General features: G+C 42.1%; 1 protein-coding gene across 1 annotated transcript in view; it reads left to right on the forward strand.

The window, feature by feature from the left end:
• Positions 1-380: 380 nt before the first annotated feature.
• ZDHHC15 (zDHHC palmitoyltransferase 15) overlaps positions 381-16,675 on the forward strand; it is a 41,704-nt gene continuing 25,409 nt past the window's right edge. Inside the window, exons 1-4 of the mRNA XM_073556203.1 lie at positions 381-572; positions 7,523-7,549; positions 8,131-8,225; positions 9,429-9,549. Coding sequence (XP_073412304.1) covers positions 437-572; positions 7,523-7,549; positions 8,131-8,225; positions 9,429-9,549 — 379 coding nt within the window. The 5' untranslated portion in view covers positions 381-436. The remainder of the gene's footprint in view (positions 573-7,522; positions 7,550-8,130; positions 8,226-9,428; positions 9,550-16,675) is intronic.

The raw sequence follows: 16,675 nt of genomic DNA on the forward strand, positions 1-16,675 counted from the left end.
TTCTATGTAGCTACATAGTGGGCCCCAAGAATGATTTTCTCTGGTGGCCCCAAGGTGCTCCAGTCCGACGCTGTGTTGGTGGGCCTTGAGGACTGGAGTTGGGGAACCCTGGACTAGAACATCCAGGGGTTTGTCCATAACTGGCCCTTAGGATTCAGCATGCCTGCTATAGTCAATACCAGAAGTTACTGTCTTTCCTGAACACCCCGTTAAACAGCGTACAGTATCACATACATATGACACAGAATGAAACGCTTCATAAAAACCGCATCACATTTATGACATACCGATACACCAAGAGAACGCAGAGTATACACGCATCCGCCAGGTGGCGCTAAGCTGCAAACTCTGAACCTGACACATGTGCGTCCCCTGGCGTTAATCGAGTGTCGATGCAGAAGTCTTGCTTTGACGAGCGCCGATCGCATAGAGCAGGATGCAGAGTGGCTGCAGGATGGCCCTGTCCAGAGGGCTGCGGTGCTGTCAGCGGGTGCTGTCGTGGGTGCCGGTGGTCATTATCGCCTCGGTGGTGCTGTGGTCGTATTACGCTTACGTGTGGGAGCTGTGTGTCGGTGAGTGGCGGCTGGAGGGGTCGCATATCCCCGGGTGCTTAGGAATGTTCGCCCTGCAGCCGGGGGAGGAAGGGCCTCCCTGTGTATATGGGCAGAGATGAGAGCTCGGGCTGTTTCTGAGCAGCCTGCAGGTACTGAGGAAAGGTTGGGGCTGCTCCCTCCATGCAGTTCTCTGGGGTCTGTGCTGGGTATATGTGTATAATGGGACACTTACCTGGGGCGCCTTTAGCATCACGGCCACCAGACCGGTCTCGGCATAGAACGGTGGCTACAAGAACCCAGAAAATGTGTCGCCTACGTCCCCCCTGTAGATATGTGCGGCATGAATAATCCTGTGCTGAAGGGTCCGATAGGGGAGTCTGTGCCATAAGTGCCAGGACGCGATTAATCAGGGCAGCCGCTGATGGCATTGATTCCTTCAGCGCCGAGTCGTCAGACAGGGGCGCCGTTTTATACCTATTTATAGGCGTTCCAAACTATATATTTCTTTAACAGCAACTTGATGAATTAACTATCCATCTTGCGCAAGCCTAGATAGGATGGCGGCATGCTGCGATTACACCCGAGAATCGGATCGCACGCGCCCATACAAGCCTATGGGTGTGAGTGAAACATTGCACTGCACTCAGATATCACCCGAGTGCAGTGCAATTCCCGCCGACACCGGCAGCAAAGGAGATTGTGAAATTGCTTTCTCCGTCTCACCGGCAGCTGTCATGCGAGAGGCTCCAAGCACTGACAGTTCACACTCACAGCAGAGCAGGAGCCGAGGGTCATTAGCATATCGCATCTGACGCTCTCACATGAGAGGATCATCATGCCATACGCTGATGGGACGCCGGTCTAACACTTCGGGCTTGCTTTGTTCTTCTTGCCATCCAGGGTATTGATTATATAAGCACCAGTTACATATAAAAAGTTCTGCTGCATGTTTTAGAATTTTGGTGTTCAGTTTCTGACCATTGCTATGGTGTTTGATTGTTGTCTGGGAATGGAAACATTGGGTCTTTTTTTGTCCCTTGCAGTAGTGTGTTTTGAATACAAACTTATCTTTACTCGTCCTCTCTGGGTCCAGCACAAAGTCTCCAATGGCTGCAACACTGTCAGTAGCAATCACTGATCTCGGAGGCTCTGCCTGTGTAGCCGCTGAGCTTGCTGATTAACCGCTTAGACCAAGGCAGCAGGGCAAACTGAATGCTGGACCCAATGAGGGTGAGCAAGGATCATTTGATTTTAAACATACTGCTTTTGAGGATCTTTTTCTGAAAACAGTTAATCCCTTTAATTACTTACATTCAGAGGGTGAAAGCCTCCTCTGATGTGATCCAGCTGACACAGGATCAGAAGTTTTAGCTTCTGGATGTAAACGCAAATGTTTTTGTTCACTAAAGGCACACAGGGATTAGGAATTGGAACGGATCTCAGAAAACAAACTGATAGATCTGAGACCTCGTGAGGTTGGTGTCCTTACTTTTGGAATCCATGTCATAATGTCTGTATAATCCATTATGAAAGTTTTAGTATTTGATATTAGAATGAGCCACGTCTTATAATTTTTGGAGCAAAATCCAAATGATCTTTTGGCTAAGCTTCGTAACGATGTAAATGGGGAAACTCGCCTATAGTGCACACAGTGCTGTTTTTCCAGCCTATAGAAAAGCAATATGCCAGTTCATGAGATGTTTCCGTCTGAAAAAAGTTCCAAATTTGATCACTGAATGATGAGAAACTTAAAGGGAACATTTCACCTGTTTTGGCCGCTATAAGATGTAGTCACCGCCTTTCAGGGCTTATCTACAGCATTCTATAATGCTGTAGATAAACCGCTGATCCGACCTGTAAGAGAAGAAAAACAAGTTTTATTATACTCACCCGGGGGGTGGTCCGGTCTGATAGGTGTCACAGGTCTGGGGCCTCCCATCTTCTTGCGACGCTGTCCTCCTGCTTCTTCATCACTCTCTGCATCGTGGCTCCTGCACAGGCGTACTTCTGTGCCCTGTTGAGGGCAGAGCAAAGTCCTGCATTATGCAGGCGCCGGGAAAGGTAAGAGAGGGCCTGCACGCTGCAGTACTTTGCTCTGCCCTCAACAGGGCACAGAAGTACGCCTGTGCAGCAGAGAGCGATGAAGAAGCAGGAGGATGGCGTCGCAAGAAGATGGGAGGCGCTGGACCTGCGACACCCAAGGACCAGACCCCGGTGAGAATAATAAAACTTATTTTTCTTATCTTTCAGGTCGGATCAGGGGCTTATCTACAGCATTATAGAATGCTGTAGATAAGTCCTGAAAGGCGGTGGCCGCATGGCGAAAGGTTCCCTTTAAGTTAAAAAAAAAAAAGAAAAGTAAAAATTTGTTGCCAAAAACATTTGTTTTTTTTTATTGGGTATTCAGCCTGAAAAAGCCATGTCAAATACCTGTCTGAACATGCTCTTAGGATTAGGGATGAGCTGCCCTAGGAAGTTTGGGTACCAAAACAGTACCCGAACTTGAACCTAAACCCTGTAGAAATCAATGGGGACCTGAACGTTCGAGCTGGAAATTTTTTCTCTCATTTATTCTTTTTTTTATTTCTTTCTCTCTATTTTCTTATACTCTCTCTCCTCCCCGAACTTATGAACTGTAAAATGGGCTTCCATGAGAAGTTCATATTCTGTGTTCAGCACAAGTTCGTTCATCTCTACTTAGGATATATTCACACTTACCTTTTTTTAAATGATTTTAAAAAGGATCTGTTCCAAAAACCACCTGAAATACTTTGTGAATATTCTTTACTGTGGATTTTATCTCAATTTACTCATTAAACCAAATTTTCTCCGAATATACCTTTAGCGTACGTGCCCACAATCAGGAATGGCAATAGCAGCGTTTTGGATGCAGCTCACCTGCGTTGCGTCCAAATTGCTGCGTTTTACATTAGAAGCACAGTGGATGAAAGAAATCCACTTTTTATAGAAATCCAATGCCCACGGTGCTTCTATTTACCGCTGCATATGCTCGCCTGCTGTGCGGGTTTATGAGCTGAAGCATGTCAATGTATGTTGGCACTAGTCTCCACAATGGAAATTTCCACAATAGAATATATTGGATGCAGTAAATCCACATGGTTCAATGAACACATGCAAATTTACCTGCGTGATTAGAACACAGCGTTTTGGATGCAGCCAAAATATACTGCGTCCACAGCGCTGCTTCTTTCAGATTCGTGGGCACTTACAGGTGCTTCTCACTAAATTAGAATATCATCAAAAAGTTAATTTATTTCAGTTCTTCAATACTAAAAGTGACACTCATATATTACATAGAGTCATTACAAACAGAGTGATCTATTTCACGTGTTTATTTCTGTTAATGTTGATGATTATGGCTTACAGCCAATGAAAACCCAAAAGTCATTATCTCAGTAAATTAGAATACTTTATAACACCAGCTTGAAAAATGATTTTAAAATCCGAAATGTTGGCCTACTGAAATGTATGTTCAGTAAATGCACTCAATACTTGGTCGGGGCTCCTTTGGCATCAATTACTGCATCAATGCAGCGTGGCATGGAGGCGATCAGCCTGTGGCACTGCTGAGGTGTTATGGAAGCCCAGGTTGCTTTGATAGTAGTCTTCAGCTCATCTGCATTGTTGGGTCTGATGTCTCATCCTATAGATTCTCTATGGGGTTAAGGTCAGGTGAGTTTGCTGGCCAATCAAACACAATGATACTGTTGTTTGTAAACCAGGTATTGGTACTTTTGACAGTGTGAACAGGTACCAAGCCCAGCTGGAGAATGAAATTTCCATCTCCAAAAAGCTTGTCGGCAGAGGGAAGCATGAAGTTCTCTAACATTTCCTGGTAGTCTGCTGCGCTGACTTTGGTCTTGATAAAACACAGTGGGACCTACACCGGCAGATGACATGGCTCCCCAAACCATCACTGAATGTGGAAACTTCACACTAGACCTCCAGCAGCTTGGTGTGCCTCTCCACTTTTCCTCCAGACTCTGGGACCTTGATTTCCAAATGAAATGCAAAATTTACTTCCATCTGAAAACAACACCTTAGACCTTCAAGCAACAGTCCAGTTCTTTTTCTCCTTGGCCCAGGCAAGACGCTTCTGGCCTTGTCTATTGGTCATGAGTGGCTTGACACAAGGAATGCGACACTTGTAGCCCATGTCCTGGATACGTCTGTGTGTGGTGGCTCTTGAAGCAATGACTCCAGCAGCAGTCCACTCCTTTGGAATATCCCCCAAATTTTTGAATGGCCTTTTCTTAACAATCCTTTCAAGGCTGTGGTTATCCCATTTGCTTGTGTACCTTTTTCCACCACATGTTTTCCTTCCACTCAACCTTCCATTAATATGCTTGGATATAGCACTATGTGAACAGCCAGCTTCCTTAGCAATGGTCTTTTGTGGCTTACCCTCCTTGTGGAGTGTGTCAATGACTGCCTTCTGGACACTTGTCTTGTCTGCAGTCTTCCCCATGATTGTGGAGCTACTGAAACAGACTAAAGGACCTTTATAAACACTTAGGAAGCCTTCGCAGGTGTTTTTTGCTAATTATTGTAATTTACTGGGATAATGACTGTTGGGTTTTCATTGGCTGTAAGCCATAATCATCAACATTAACAGAAATAAATACGTGGAATAGATCACTCTGTAATGACTATATAATATGAGTTTCACTCTTTGTATTAAAGAACTGAAATAAATTAACTTTTTGATAATCTAATTTAGTGAGAAGCACTTGTAGTATACACAACTCTGTTTCTGTAAGGCTACTTTAAGAAATGTCATGTACAAGTGCTGAGAATATCCACAATTTATAATGTAAATGTCACTGTGGATTTTACCTTTTGCAGTGCAAAGAGTATAGCTGCGCCACTTTTCATTGTGGCATCTGCAGAAATAAACTGTGTGCACATACCTTAACTTCCCTTTAAATTGGCCTTATCAGAAGCTGACCTATTGTTTAAATAAGGTTTTTGTGCTAAATGTCTGTGTGTGTGTGTATATGTATGTATATATGTGTATGTGTATATATATATATAATATTATGTGTGTGTATGTATATTTAGAATTATTATTATTTTTTTTTTTTTTGCAATGTCTCTTTTCCATATTGCAGGGTTTTTTTTAGAAATGGAAAATAGACATCTGCCAACTTTCACACTGGCCCCTGGGGCTTTTTAAGATTTAAATTTCTTGTTTCAGGAAATTCACATGTACATTAGCCGCAATGAACAGATTCTTGTATTGAAGCATGTAATGAACGTGGGCAAAGGTCTTTGTGAAGGGAGAGGTGGCAGTCTGAAAATTACTGGATTATTATTATTTATTTATTTATTTTTTTCAAATAATGATTATGATATGAAAGAAAGATAAGAATATTGGCAAAAAAATTAGAAAAATACACGCAACACCAAAACTGATATAAATAATGGGTCATTTTCTGATTATAGCTTTTTTATGTTTTTTTGGGGGGTTAAGTTTTCATGTTTTTTACTTCCCTTTTAGATTCACCTTTTCAGTACAAGACATGTGATCCAAAGATTCCTCTTAGAATTACATGATTTGTAATGTCCAACACTCAACAAACAAGTCACCATATGTTTAATAGAGAAACATAACTATGGAGTTAATAAAAAAAAAAAAAACCCATACGTAGGATATGCTGCAAGACTGAAAAAAGTCGCAAACACTAAGTTGCAAATGTGTGCAGTCTATGTATTATTGGCTGCCAGCAAGCATCAGGCCACGCCACACGTAAGAGGATCTTTATTCCTCGCAATCCACTAGTGAGTACCTGATGACCTCCGTGTCCGCTCTCATAGAACATTTCTCTATTTTCTGAATGAAAACTGCAACCAGTTAAACTGTTGCACTTGGAAGACATCTGATTGCAGCCCTGTTCTCACGGACAGTCAGAAAGGAGGAAAATAAAATGCCCCTGTGCTGAGATAATCGTATAAATGTGCCCCTGCTGTGTACTGTGTAGGGAAAGAAGCGAAAGAGAGTATACAGACAGGACAGCAGGGGATCACACATTTATAAGATTATCTCCGCACAAAAGCATTTTTATAACACACCCAATTGCGCAGCTTATTATTATTCCAAGTTCTATTGATTAAAATGTACCTTGTGGGAAAACCCTGTAAGGGTAGGTTTACATGAACGTATCATGGCCATATTTTCTCCTCCTTTTTGTTATCACAATTCTCACCCCTTCAGAGCGTCTTGTGACCTGGGCTAACAGTATTATACATACACTCATGATGCTTCTATTAGTTTGGGTGATGACACTTCCAGTCAGGCCGGGCAGATGAGAACATACTCCTCAGTACAGCCATGTGAGCGAACCCTGAGGGCCACAATCAGGAGTGTGTCGGAGTTTATCTTGTTGACGTTTTCATTCAGAAAATGGAGAAATGTTCCATGGGTGTCCCCGATGATGGAGAGGAACCGTTCCCCTGTGGTCATCAGACACTCACTTGCACAGGGTGAAAAATAGACAATATTTTGTGTTGTGTGAGGCAAAATCAGAACTTGCTGAAACCACAAGTACTTCTTGCACTACAGCAATATAGTTCTTTTTTTTTTCTTCTAGAACACGTTCTTCACAATATTAAAAAAAAAAAAAACATCATAGATGTAGAACGTGGCTTTGCCGTGGTCTTGGGGTACAACCGTGTCCGCTCTACTAGTATTCTTTGGAAAAGGCTCTAACGCTCGTTGTACACTCATATATATGGAATCATCTGGGACATGATCATTATGCCGATACACCCTTCACACATGCTCCTATAGGAGTACATGGAGGAGGGTCCTGGGGGCACACGAGACCCTTTTTATCTCCTTATTGTGATACGGACAGAGGTTAGATTTGTAATCTTGGGAAGTTATCTTTTCAGGATTGGATTTTATTTTTTGTACTCTTTAATGTATGTATTCTTTTTTTCTATAGTGACCGTAGAAAATGGATTGGAAAAAGGTAAGATAATCCTTGTTTGTATGGTTACATAATAATTGGTGGCCATCCTACAGCCCATGGCGTGACCTACCTTAGTAAAGAACAAAGGCCCACACCATTGCACATGCACTTAACACCTTGGTCAAGCACTCTCCTCCCTGCCCCCTGGGATGCTCTTGGCCTTCCTCCCACTTGCTCAGGCAGCTGAAACTCCACAACCTATGAAGGATTATAACTTCCCAACTGATGGTCATAGGGTGGCGGTTCTGGCACCATCAGATCCGACTGGGCGACCGTCGCACTTAGAAACCAAACACTGCTTTGCTACCTAGCTTCTACTAGCCGTTCTGTGTATCTCCCCACCCTGGGGTGCTAGAATGGATTGAGACCCTAGAAGGCGTTCGGTCCATTCCAGAGATCTTGAAAAGGTAACTTCTGAAGTGCCTTGTTTTTGCATGTGATTTGTGCCCTCTCTGTGAGGTTCTGTATGAAGCCATAGAGCCACATATAATTTGTATACGTCTTAACCGTTTCTGAAGCATAAGAGATCTGGAAAGGCTAATGTAATCTATGTCAATGTTCTCTGTCCTTCTCACTGGCAGCCGTCTACCTGTTAATATTCCACATGGTTTTCCTGCTTTTTGTTTGGACTTATTGGAAAGCAATTTTTACCCTCCCGAAGCAGCCAACGAAAAAGGTATGTACCCGCTGTGTGAGCTGCTACTTGTACGTGCACCAAAGTAATCTGCCTAACCCACACAATTAGTTAAATCACTGGTTTTATTAGCTGGAATAGGTAGGATAATGAGAAAGAGCTGGTAAATGGAAACAGGTTCCCAGTGATTGCTCTGTCTGTGCAGTCAACAGAATACAGGTGGCATTTATACATAAGCAGAGAATCTAAGTGATATTTAAATCAGCCCCTATTGCCTAATATGTGACCTTACCCCAATCCTCCTTTGCTCTTATTGCCTGCCTGTTGAAGACACGGGGAATGTAAAGGACTTTTCCATTACTATGACATTTATGACCTATCCTAAGGATAAAGGATCTGGCACCTATTACCGCGACAGATAGGACCTCATTCAGTATAAGGGAAAATGGTCAAACCTGTTAACACGTAGTGGTCCACACTCTTCCAATGTAAGGCCACCATGTGTTACATCTACAACCATGGACACCTTGTACCTCTTGAGAGTCTGATATGGGACAACGTCCATCTGAATGATCTGCTGACGCCTGCAGAGCTTCTCATAGTAAAACTTTTAAGTTAACGTCTGTAGAATTTTTAGAAATCTCATCCAGTTCTGCGTGAAATTATCGTGATTGCAGTTTCTGTCCATGAAATAAAAGTCTAAATAAAAAAAATCTTAGTCTGTCTGCATGTCGGATCCTGCCCTATGTAATTGTGCAGATGTAGTGCATAATATACAGTAATTGCTGTCGTAAATGCAGCTTAGTTGTTTAACAAGTTTTTCTGTATGTAACACTTATCCAGCCATCAAAATCAAATAGAAAGATTATAAAAAGCCACTATTATAGTTACTCAGAAAGCTCTTGTCACCAGCATGTTACACATCCATCCATCTGTACCTCAATGCAAAACCAAACAGGTCAAAATAAGCAAAAAGCTAATAGAATATCAAAGAGGAAAAATAGGCATGAAAAGGATGATGGGGTGAGATGAGGGGGGCCACCGGCAAGTCCTAAAATCTGTCCGGTTCTCTTAGCAATTATTATTCAAATACGTCAAATTCAGGATCCAAAACTGCATGGTGTGAATGGGGGACTATGGGGAACCCTGGCCTTTTCTCAGCACAAGCTTTTTGTATAAACCATATCCTATGTATATGAGCTTGGCACATCTTGTACTATATAGTATATATAATTGTGTTTTAAGTTTCTGCTGCCCTATGCGGAGAAGGAGCGTTATGACATTGAGGAGCGCCCGGAGGTTCAGAGACAGATCTTATCGGAGTTTGCTAAGAAGTTGCCGGTTTACACCCGCACCGGGAGTGGAGGTCAGTATAAGGCATTTTCTGCATGGTGCAGACTGGGCATGTACATTATTGGCTCATGGTTGCTCTTTGTTCTCTTCCTGTAAATTGAAGGTCCTTTCTTTAAGAACACGACGGTGTACGATGAGCCTATTGATTTTGAAACCTCTTAGCTCAGACCTGAAAATCATTAAAGTCATTCACTCTCCTTGTTCGGAGATGCAATAGCCATGGTGCATCTGAACCATTGACCAGTGCCAGCAAATGGCCCCCATCCTTTCTCTGTAAGCTTTTTGTATCCCATATGTGTAACTTTCCTATCGACATTTACCTTTAACACTGCTTTGATTTATTTAAAAACCAAGTGCTGACATGTCTGTATAAAAGCCCTGAAAGAAATCGAGAAAACGTGAAGCTGTCTTCTGTCTTCAGTTTAGCAATTGATCATACGTGTTTTATGGGCGTCTGATTCAGTTTCTGTAATGACATTCTTATATATTGGATTTATTCTAAGTTAACAGTACAAAGACACTTGACACTGCAATGAATCATTTTCTTAGGTAATATTTGCATTGATGTCATTATATATTACCCAATCAATAATCCTTTGTGGTTTTCCAAAATTGTATTTTGCAATGTCTGCTTGTGTTATGCACAAGCAAAACTTCCAGTGCACATGATAAATATGTTTTTGGGATCTCATTAACCTCACTGTGGCCAAAAAAGTGTCTTTTCAGCCTCTATCGGGGCGGTATGTATCCATGTAACTTTTTTCTATTGTGCTTAATAGGATAGTGTGCTGCACTAAACAGTCAGGGGCAAAGAGGACAAAGAGACAGGTTCCACTTAAACTGATTAATCTGGGCGCTGCAGATTTAAAAAGCACAATCCTTTCCAAAGACAGCAAACATTAAGTAAATGTACAGACCAGAAATTACAGATTGAGTATCATCTTTATTAAATGCAAAAAAAAGACAACCCTTCAGGACTACTTCTGAATAAGAATGACCCCTCTGCAATGCTTAGTATAAATTACAGGGGTTGTGCAGCCTTAAGCTACAATTCTGTAGCCACTCTATGTGACTCATGAATCCTCACATCGTGTGTAATGCGTGCTGTAAGGATTTTTGCATGTTGGGAGCGGCAGGCATGCGACTTGCATATTTACAGCCACATTCCAGCTAGATGTGTGCGGTCTCGCTCAATACACTTGCATTGAGCAGGGCCGCGCACATCTAGTTGGCATGTGACCGTATACAAATCCCATACTTGCGGTCAAGCGCCTGCCAATACCAGATAATCATCGCAGTGCGTGTAAAGATTCACCAGTCTGTACTTGCATGGAGTGACTGTAGACATGTAGCCTAAGGCTGGACAACTCCTTTAAAGGGAATCTGTCACCCCCCCCAGGGCGTTTTAAGTAAAAGAGCCACCTTCAGCAGCACTATGGCTGCACTCTGTGAAGGTGGTTCTTCTGTTTCTGATCCGTAGTAACGCCGAAATAATGACTTTTATAAATTGCTCCCCATTATTGTATGGTGTGTCCCCCTGTATCAGCCGCCTCCCAGCCGTCCATCATCCCCCTGTTGCGTCTATGCGCCGCCGCCTCCTGTGCTGCTGTTACATGCCGGCACCTGCGCTGTGCCAACAGTTCTCGGGCATGCGCAGTGTGCGCTGCCCGGGAGCTGACATCAGGCTATCGCGCCTGCGTGTTGCAGAGGCCCCAGATCCCACCCCACAGTGTTATGATGTATTCACACTGTGGGGCTGGGAATCTGGCGCCTGCGCAGTGAGCATGGCTGGGAGGCGGCTGATACAGGGGGACACACTATAACTATGGGACTCAATACAGGTATGGGGAGCAATTTATAAAAGTCTATTATAAGAGCCATCAACACAGAGTGCAGCCTTAGTGCTGCTGAAGGTGAATCTTTTACTTAAAAACACCCTGGTTGGGTGACAGGTTCCCTTTAAGTGCTTTACTACAGGTCTGGTAAAATTAAGCATGTACCGTATTTTACAGATTTTACACTTTGCAGTGCACACATACACAGCACTGCTACATCAACACACAACTGTGCTGCAGCCTGCACACTGTGTATGCGCTATTACATTTTTTGCGTAGTGTAGACACAGATCTTTTTTGTCCATCACAAAAATCATGTCAAACGACAAAACATTTTAGAGGCGATCAACAGTCTATGCTGAACGCCCTTTCTTAGGGACGCTCATTCACGGTAATCATCCAGTGTAAATGGACCTTATGACTTACAGTTGTGGCCAAAAGTATTGACACCCCTACAATTCTGCCAGATAATACTCAGTTTCTTCCTGAAAATGATTGCAAACACAAATTCTTTGGTATTATTATCTTCATTTAATTTGTCTTAAATGAAAAAACACAAAAGATCATGAAGAAAAAAGCAAAACATTGATCATTTCACACAAAACTCCAAAAATGGGCCAGACAAAAGTATTGGCACCCTCAGCCTAATACTTGGTTGCACAACCTTTAGCCAAAATAACTGCGACCAACCGCTTCCGGTAACCATCAATGAGTTTCTTACAATGCTCTGCTGGAATTTTAGACCATTCTTCTTTGGCAAACTGCTCCAGGTCCCTGATATTTGAAGGGTGCCTTCTCCAAACTGCCATTTTTAGATCTCTCCACAGGTGTTCTATGGGATTCAGGTCTGGACTCATTGCTGGCCACCTTAGAAGTCTCCAGTGCTTTCTTTCAAACCATTTTCTAGTGCTTTTTGAAGTGTGTTTTGGGTCATTGTCCTGCTGGGAGACCCAGCTTTCTCACACTGGGCCCCACATTATGCTGCAAAATTTGTTGGTAGTCTTCAGACTTCATAATGCCATGCACACGGTCAAGCAGTCCAGTGCCAGAGGCAGCAAAGCAACCCCAAAACATCAGGGAACCTCCACTATGTTTGACTGTAGGGACCGTATTCTTTTCTTTGAATGCCTCTTTTTTTCTCCTGTAAACTCTGTTGATGCCTTTGCCCAAAAAGCTCTACTTTTGTCTCATCTGACCAGAGAACATTCTTCCAAAACGTTTTTTGACTTTTTCAGGTAAGTTTTGGCAAACTCCAGCCTGGCTTTTTTATGTCTCGGGGTAAGAAGTGGGGTCTTCCTGGGTCTCCTACCATACAGTCCCTTTTCATTCAGACACCGACGGATAGTACGGGTTGACACTGTTGTACCCTCGGACTGCAGGGCAGCTTGAACTTGTTTGGATGTTAGTCGAGGTTCTTTATCCAACATCCGCACAATCTTGCGTTGAAATCTCTTGTCAATTTTTCTTTTCCGTCCACATCTAGGGAGGTTAGCCACAGTGCCATGGGCTTTAAACTTCTTGATGACACTGCGCACGGTAGACACAGGAACATTCAGGTCTTTGGAGATGGACTTGTAGCCTTGAGATTGCTCATGCTTCCTCACAATTTGGTTTCTCAAGTCCTCAGACAGTTCTTTGGTCTTCTTTCTTTTCTCCATGCTCAGTGTGGTACACACAAGGACACAGGACAGAGGTTGAGTCAACTTTAATCCATGTCAACTGGCTGCAAGTGTGATTTAGTTATTGCCAACACCTGTTAGGTGCCACAGGTAAGTTACAGGTGCTGTTAATTACACAAATTAGAGAAGCATCACATGATTTTTCGAACAGTGCCAATACTTTTGTCCACCCTCTTTTTTATGTTTGGTGTGGAATTATATCCAATTTGGCTTTAGGACAATTCTTTTTGTGTTTTTTCATTTAAGACAAATTAAATGAAGATAATAATACCAAAGAATTTGTGTTTGCAATCATTTTCAGGAAGAAACTGAGTATTATCTGACAGAATTGCAGGGGTGTCAATACTTTTGGCCACAACTGTATGTCTCCGCTGCTTCGTCCTGATCTTTGTTGACAGACCCTAGTGGTTATGTTAGGTCTACAATACCTCACCCTTGTACCTTATTGGATATGCACACATAGCGGTATCATGTGCGTGGACCGTAATAATATAATTGTTATATGGAGCCAATATAATATGACAATAGAGTTGAGCGACTTTGGTCGGATCGGGTTTCATGAAACAAAATTTGTTTCAGATGAAACTGGTCCGACTAGGGCAAAAAAAGTCGGAGTTTCGTCCGAAACCCAACCCCAATGCAAGTCAATGGGGAATAAAAGTCGGCATTGAGTGGATGAATGTCATCCGCTCAATGCCGACTTTTATTCCATGGAATCATAGAATCGTAGAGTTGGAAGGGATCTCCTGGGCCATCTGGTCCAACCCCCTGCTCAAAGCAGGATTTGCTAAATCATCCCAGTCAGATGTCTGTCCAGCCTCTGTTTGAAGACTTCCATTGAAGGAGAACTCACCACTTCTCGTGGCAGCTTGTTCCACTCATTGATCACTCTAACTGTCAAAAGGTTTTTTCTAATATCTAATCTGTGTCTCCTCCCATTCAGTTTCATCCCATTGCTTCTAGTCTTTCCTTGTGCAAATGAGAATAAAGTTGATCCTTCTACAATGTGACAACCCTTTAGATATTTGTAGACAGCTATTAAGTCTCCTCTCAGTCTTCTCTTTTGCAAACTAAACAATCCCAAATCCTGCAACCTTTCCTCATAAGACAGGGTTTGCAGACCGGTCACCATTCTGGTTGCTCTTTTCTGAACTTGCTCCAGTTTGTTGATGTCTTGTTTAAAATGTGGTGCCCAAAACTGGACACAATATTCCAGATGAGGTCTGACCAAAGAGGAGTAGAGGGAAATAATGACTTCACATGATCTAGACTGTATGCTTCTGTTAATACATCCTAGAATTGCATTTGCCTTTTTTGCTGCTGCATCACACTGTTGACTCATATTCAGTCTGTGATCTATTAGTATACCCAAATCTTTTTCACATGTGCTGTTGCTTAGGCTTATTCCTCCCATTCTGTATATGCTTTTTTTCATTTTTATTGTTTTTTTCCCTGTTAAAAACCATTCTGTTAGTTGCTGCCCACTTCTCCAGTTTATTTATATCTTTTTGAATCCTCTCTCTCTCTTCTCTAGTATTAGCTATCCCTCCTAGCTTTGTGTCATCAGCAAATTTAATCAGTTTACCCTCAATTCCTACATCTAAATCGTTGATAAAGATGTTGAGCAATACAGGGCCCAGGACAGAGCCCTGTGGTACCCCACTTGAGACATTCTTCCAACTGGATGTGCAGCCATTTACGACCACTCTTTGGGTCCGATCACTAAGCCAGTTATGAATCCACCTAACAGTTGCCTTGTCCATTCCATACTTAGTCATTTTTTCAATAAGGATTGTATGAGATACTTTGTCAAATGCTTTGCTGAAGTCAAGATATACTATATCTACAGCATTTCCTTGATCCACCCAATCAGTGATTCCGTCATAGAAGGAAATTAAGTTACTCTGACATGACTTATTAGTTACAAGCCCATGCTGACTCTGTTTAATCTCTTCATTCTTATCCAGGTACTGACATACATGTTGTTTAAAAATTTGTTCAAAGATCTTTCCTGGTATAGAAGTCAGACTCACCGGCCTATAGTTGCCTGGGTCCACCTTCTTCCCCTTTTTGAAGATAGGAACAACATTTGCTCTTCTCCAGTCTTCTGGGACTTCTCCTGTTCTCCAAGAATTTTCAAAGATTATGGAGAGGGGTTCAAAAATTTCTTCTGCTATCTCCTTCAGTACTCTGGGGTGTAATTCATCTGGACCTGGAGACTTGAATTCATTTAGGTTAGCTAAGTGTTTCCTCACTATCTTTCTGTTTATAGATATCCTGGATTCTTCTATTCCCTTAATAGGACAGTGAAGAACAGTTGATGTTACATTTCCTTTCTGAGAGAAAACAGATGCAAAATAGGAATTTAAAAGTTCGGCCAGCTCAACATCCTGTCTTACCATTTCATCATTTTCATCCTATAAAAATCCTTTAGCATCTTTGACTTTTCTTTTACTTTTGACATATCCCCAAAATCCTTTATTATTGCTTTTGACATCTCTTGCAAGCCTCAATTCATTGTCAGCTTTAGATAATCTGATTTGTGCCCTGCAGGTTCTGCAGACAGCATTATATTCTTCTTTAGATATGCCTCCCTCTTTCCATTTTATAAACATTTAAACATTTTTTTTTTCCTTTTTAGCATGTGCTTAAGTTCTGTGTTCATCCATCCAGGCTTCCTTAAATGCTTCCTATTCTTCCCTCTTTTCGGAATTGTTAACAATTGTGATTTGAGAATTTCATTTTTCAAGATTTCCCATCCTTCCTGGACATTTTTGTCTTTAAGGATATCCAGCCATTGGATCCCTCCAATTCTCTTTCTAAATCCCTTAAAATCTGCCTTTCTGAAATCTAACCTTGACGTCTGAGTCTTCACAGGTCTTCCTCCTCTAGTTATCCAAAATTCTAAAATAGCATGGTCGCTACTTCCTAGGGTCCCAGCCACTTTTACCTCCTCAACCATTTCCTCCCTGTTTATAAGGATTAGATCCAAGGTAGCAGTTCCCCTTGTTTTTTCCCCTACCTTTTGGAAGATAAAGTTGTCAGCAAGAGAGGATTAGAATTTCCTTGACCTGTTAGTTTTGCCTGAGAGAGATTCCCAACAAATATCTGGATAGTTGAAATCTCCCATGACAACTATGTCATATTTTTTGGAGAACTTGGCCATTTGATGCATAAAGAGTTCATCCATATCTTCAGCTTGCACAGGCGACCTGTAGTAAATTCCTACAATGGTGTCCTTTCCATTGTTCTGTCCTTGTATTCTTACCCAAACAGTTTCCACAGAACTCCCAGTCTCTGAAGCTTCAATCTCTGTGCAGATATACGCGTTTCTAACATACAATGCGACACCTCCTCGTCGTTTATCAAGTCTGTTTCTTGCAAATAAGTTGTATCCTTCTAGTCTTGTATTCCAATCATGTGTATCGTCCCACCAAGTTTCAGTGATTCCAATGACATCATATTTCTTTTCCTGTGTTAGTAGTTCCAATTCTCCTTGGTTGTTGCCCATGCTTTGTGCATTAGTATAGAAACATTTTAGTTTGTGATTGGTTTCTCTTTCTCCAATATTTTTATTAATTAGATTATTTTGTCTTTGTTCTTCCTTTCCACTTCTAATAGCAGA

This window comes from Dendrobates tinctorius, unplaced genomic scaffold (assembly GCF_039654945.1).
Source record: "Dendrobates tinctorius isolate UK_male_01 unplaced genomic scaffold, ASM3965494v1 ptg000231l, whole genome shotgun sequence".
Lineage (NCBI taxonomy): Eukaryota > Metazoa > Chordata > Amphibia > Anura > Dendrobatidae > Dendrobates > Dendrobates tinctorius.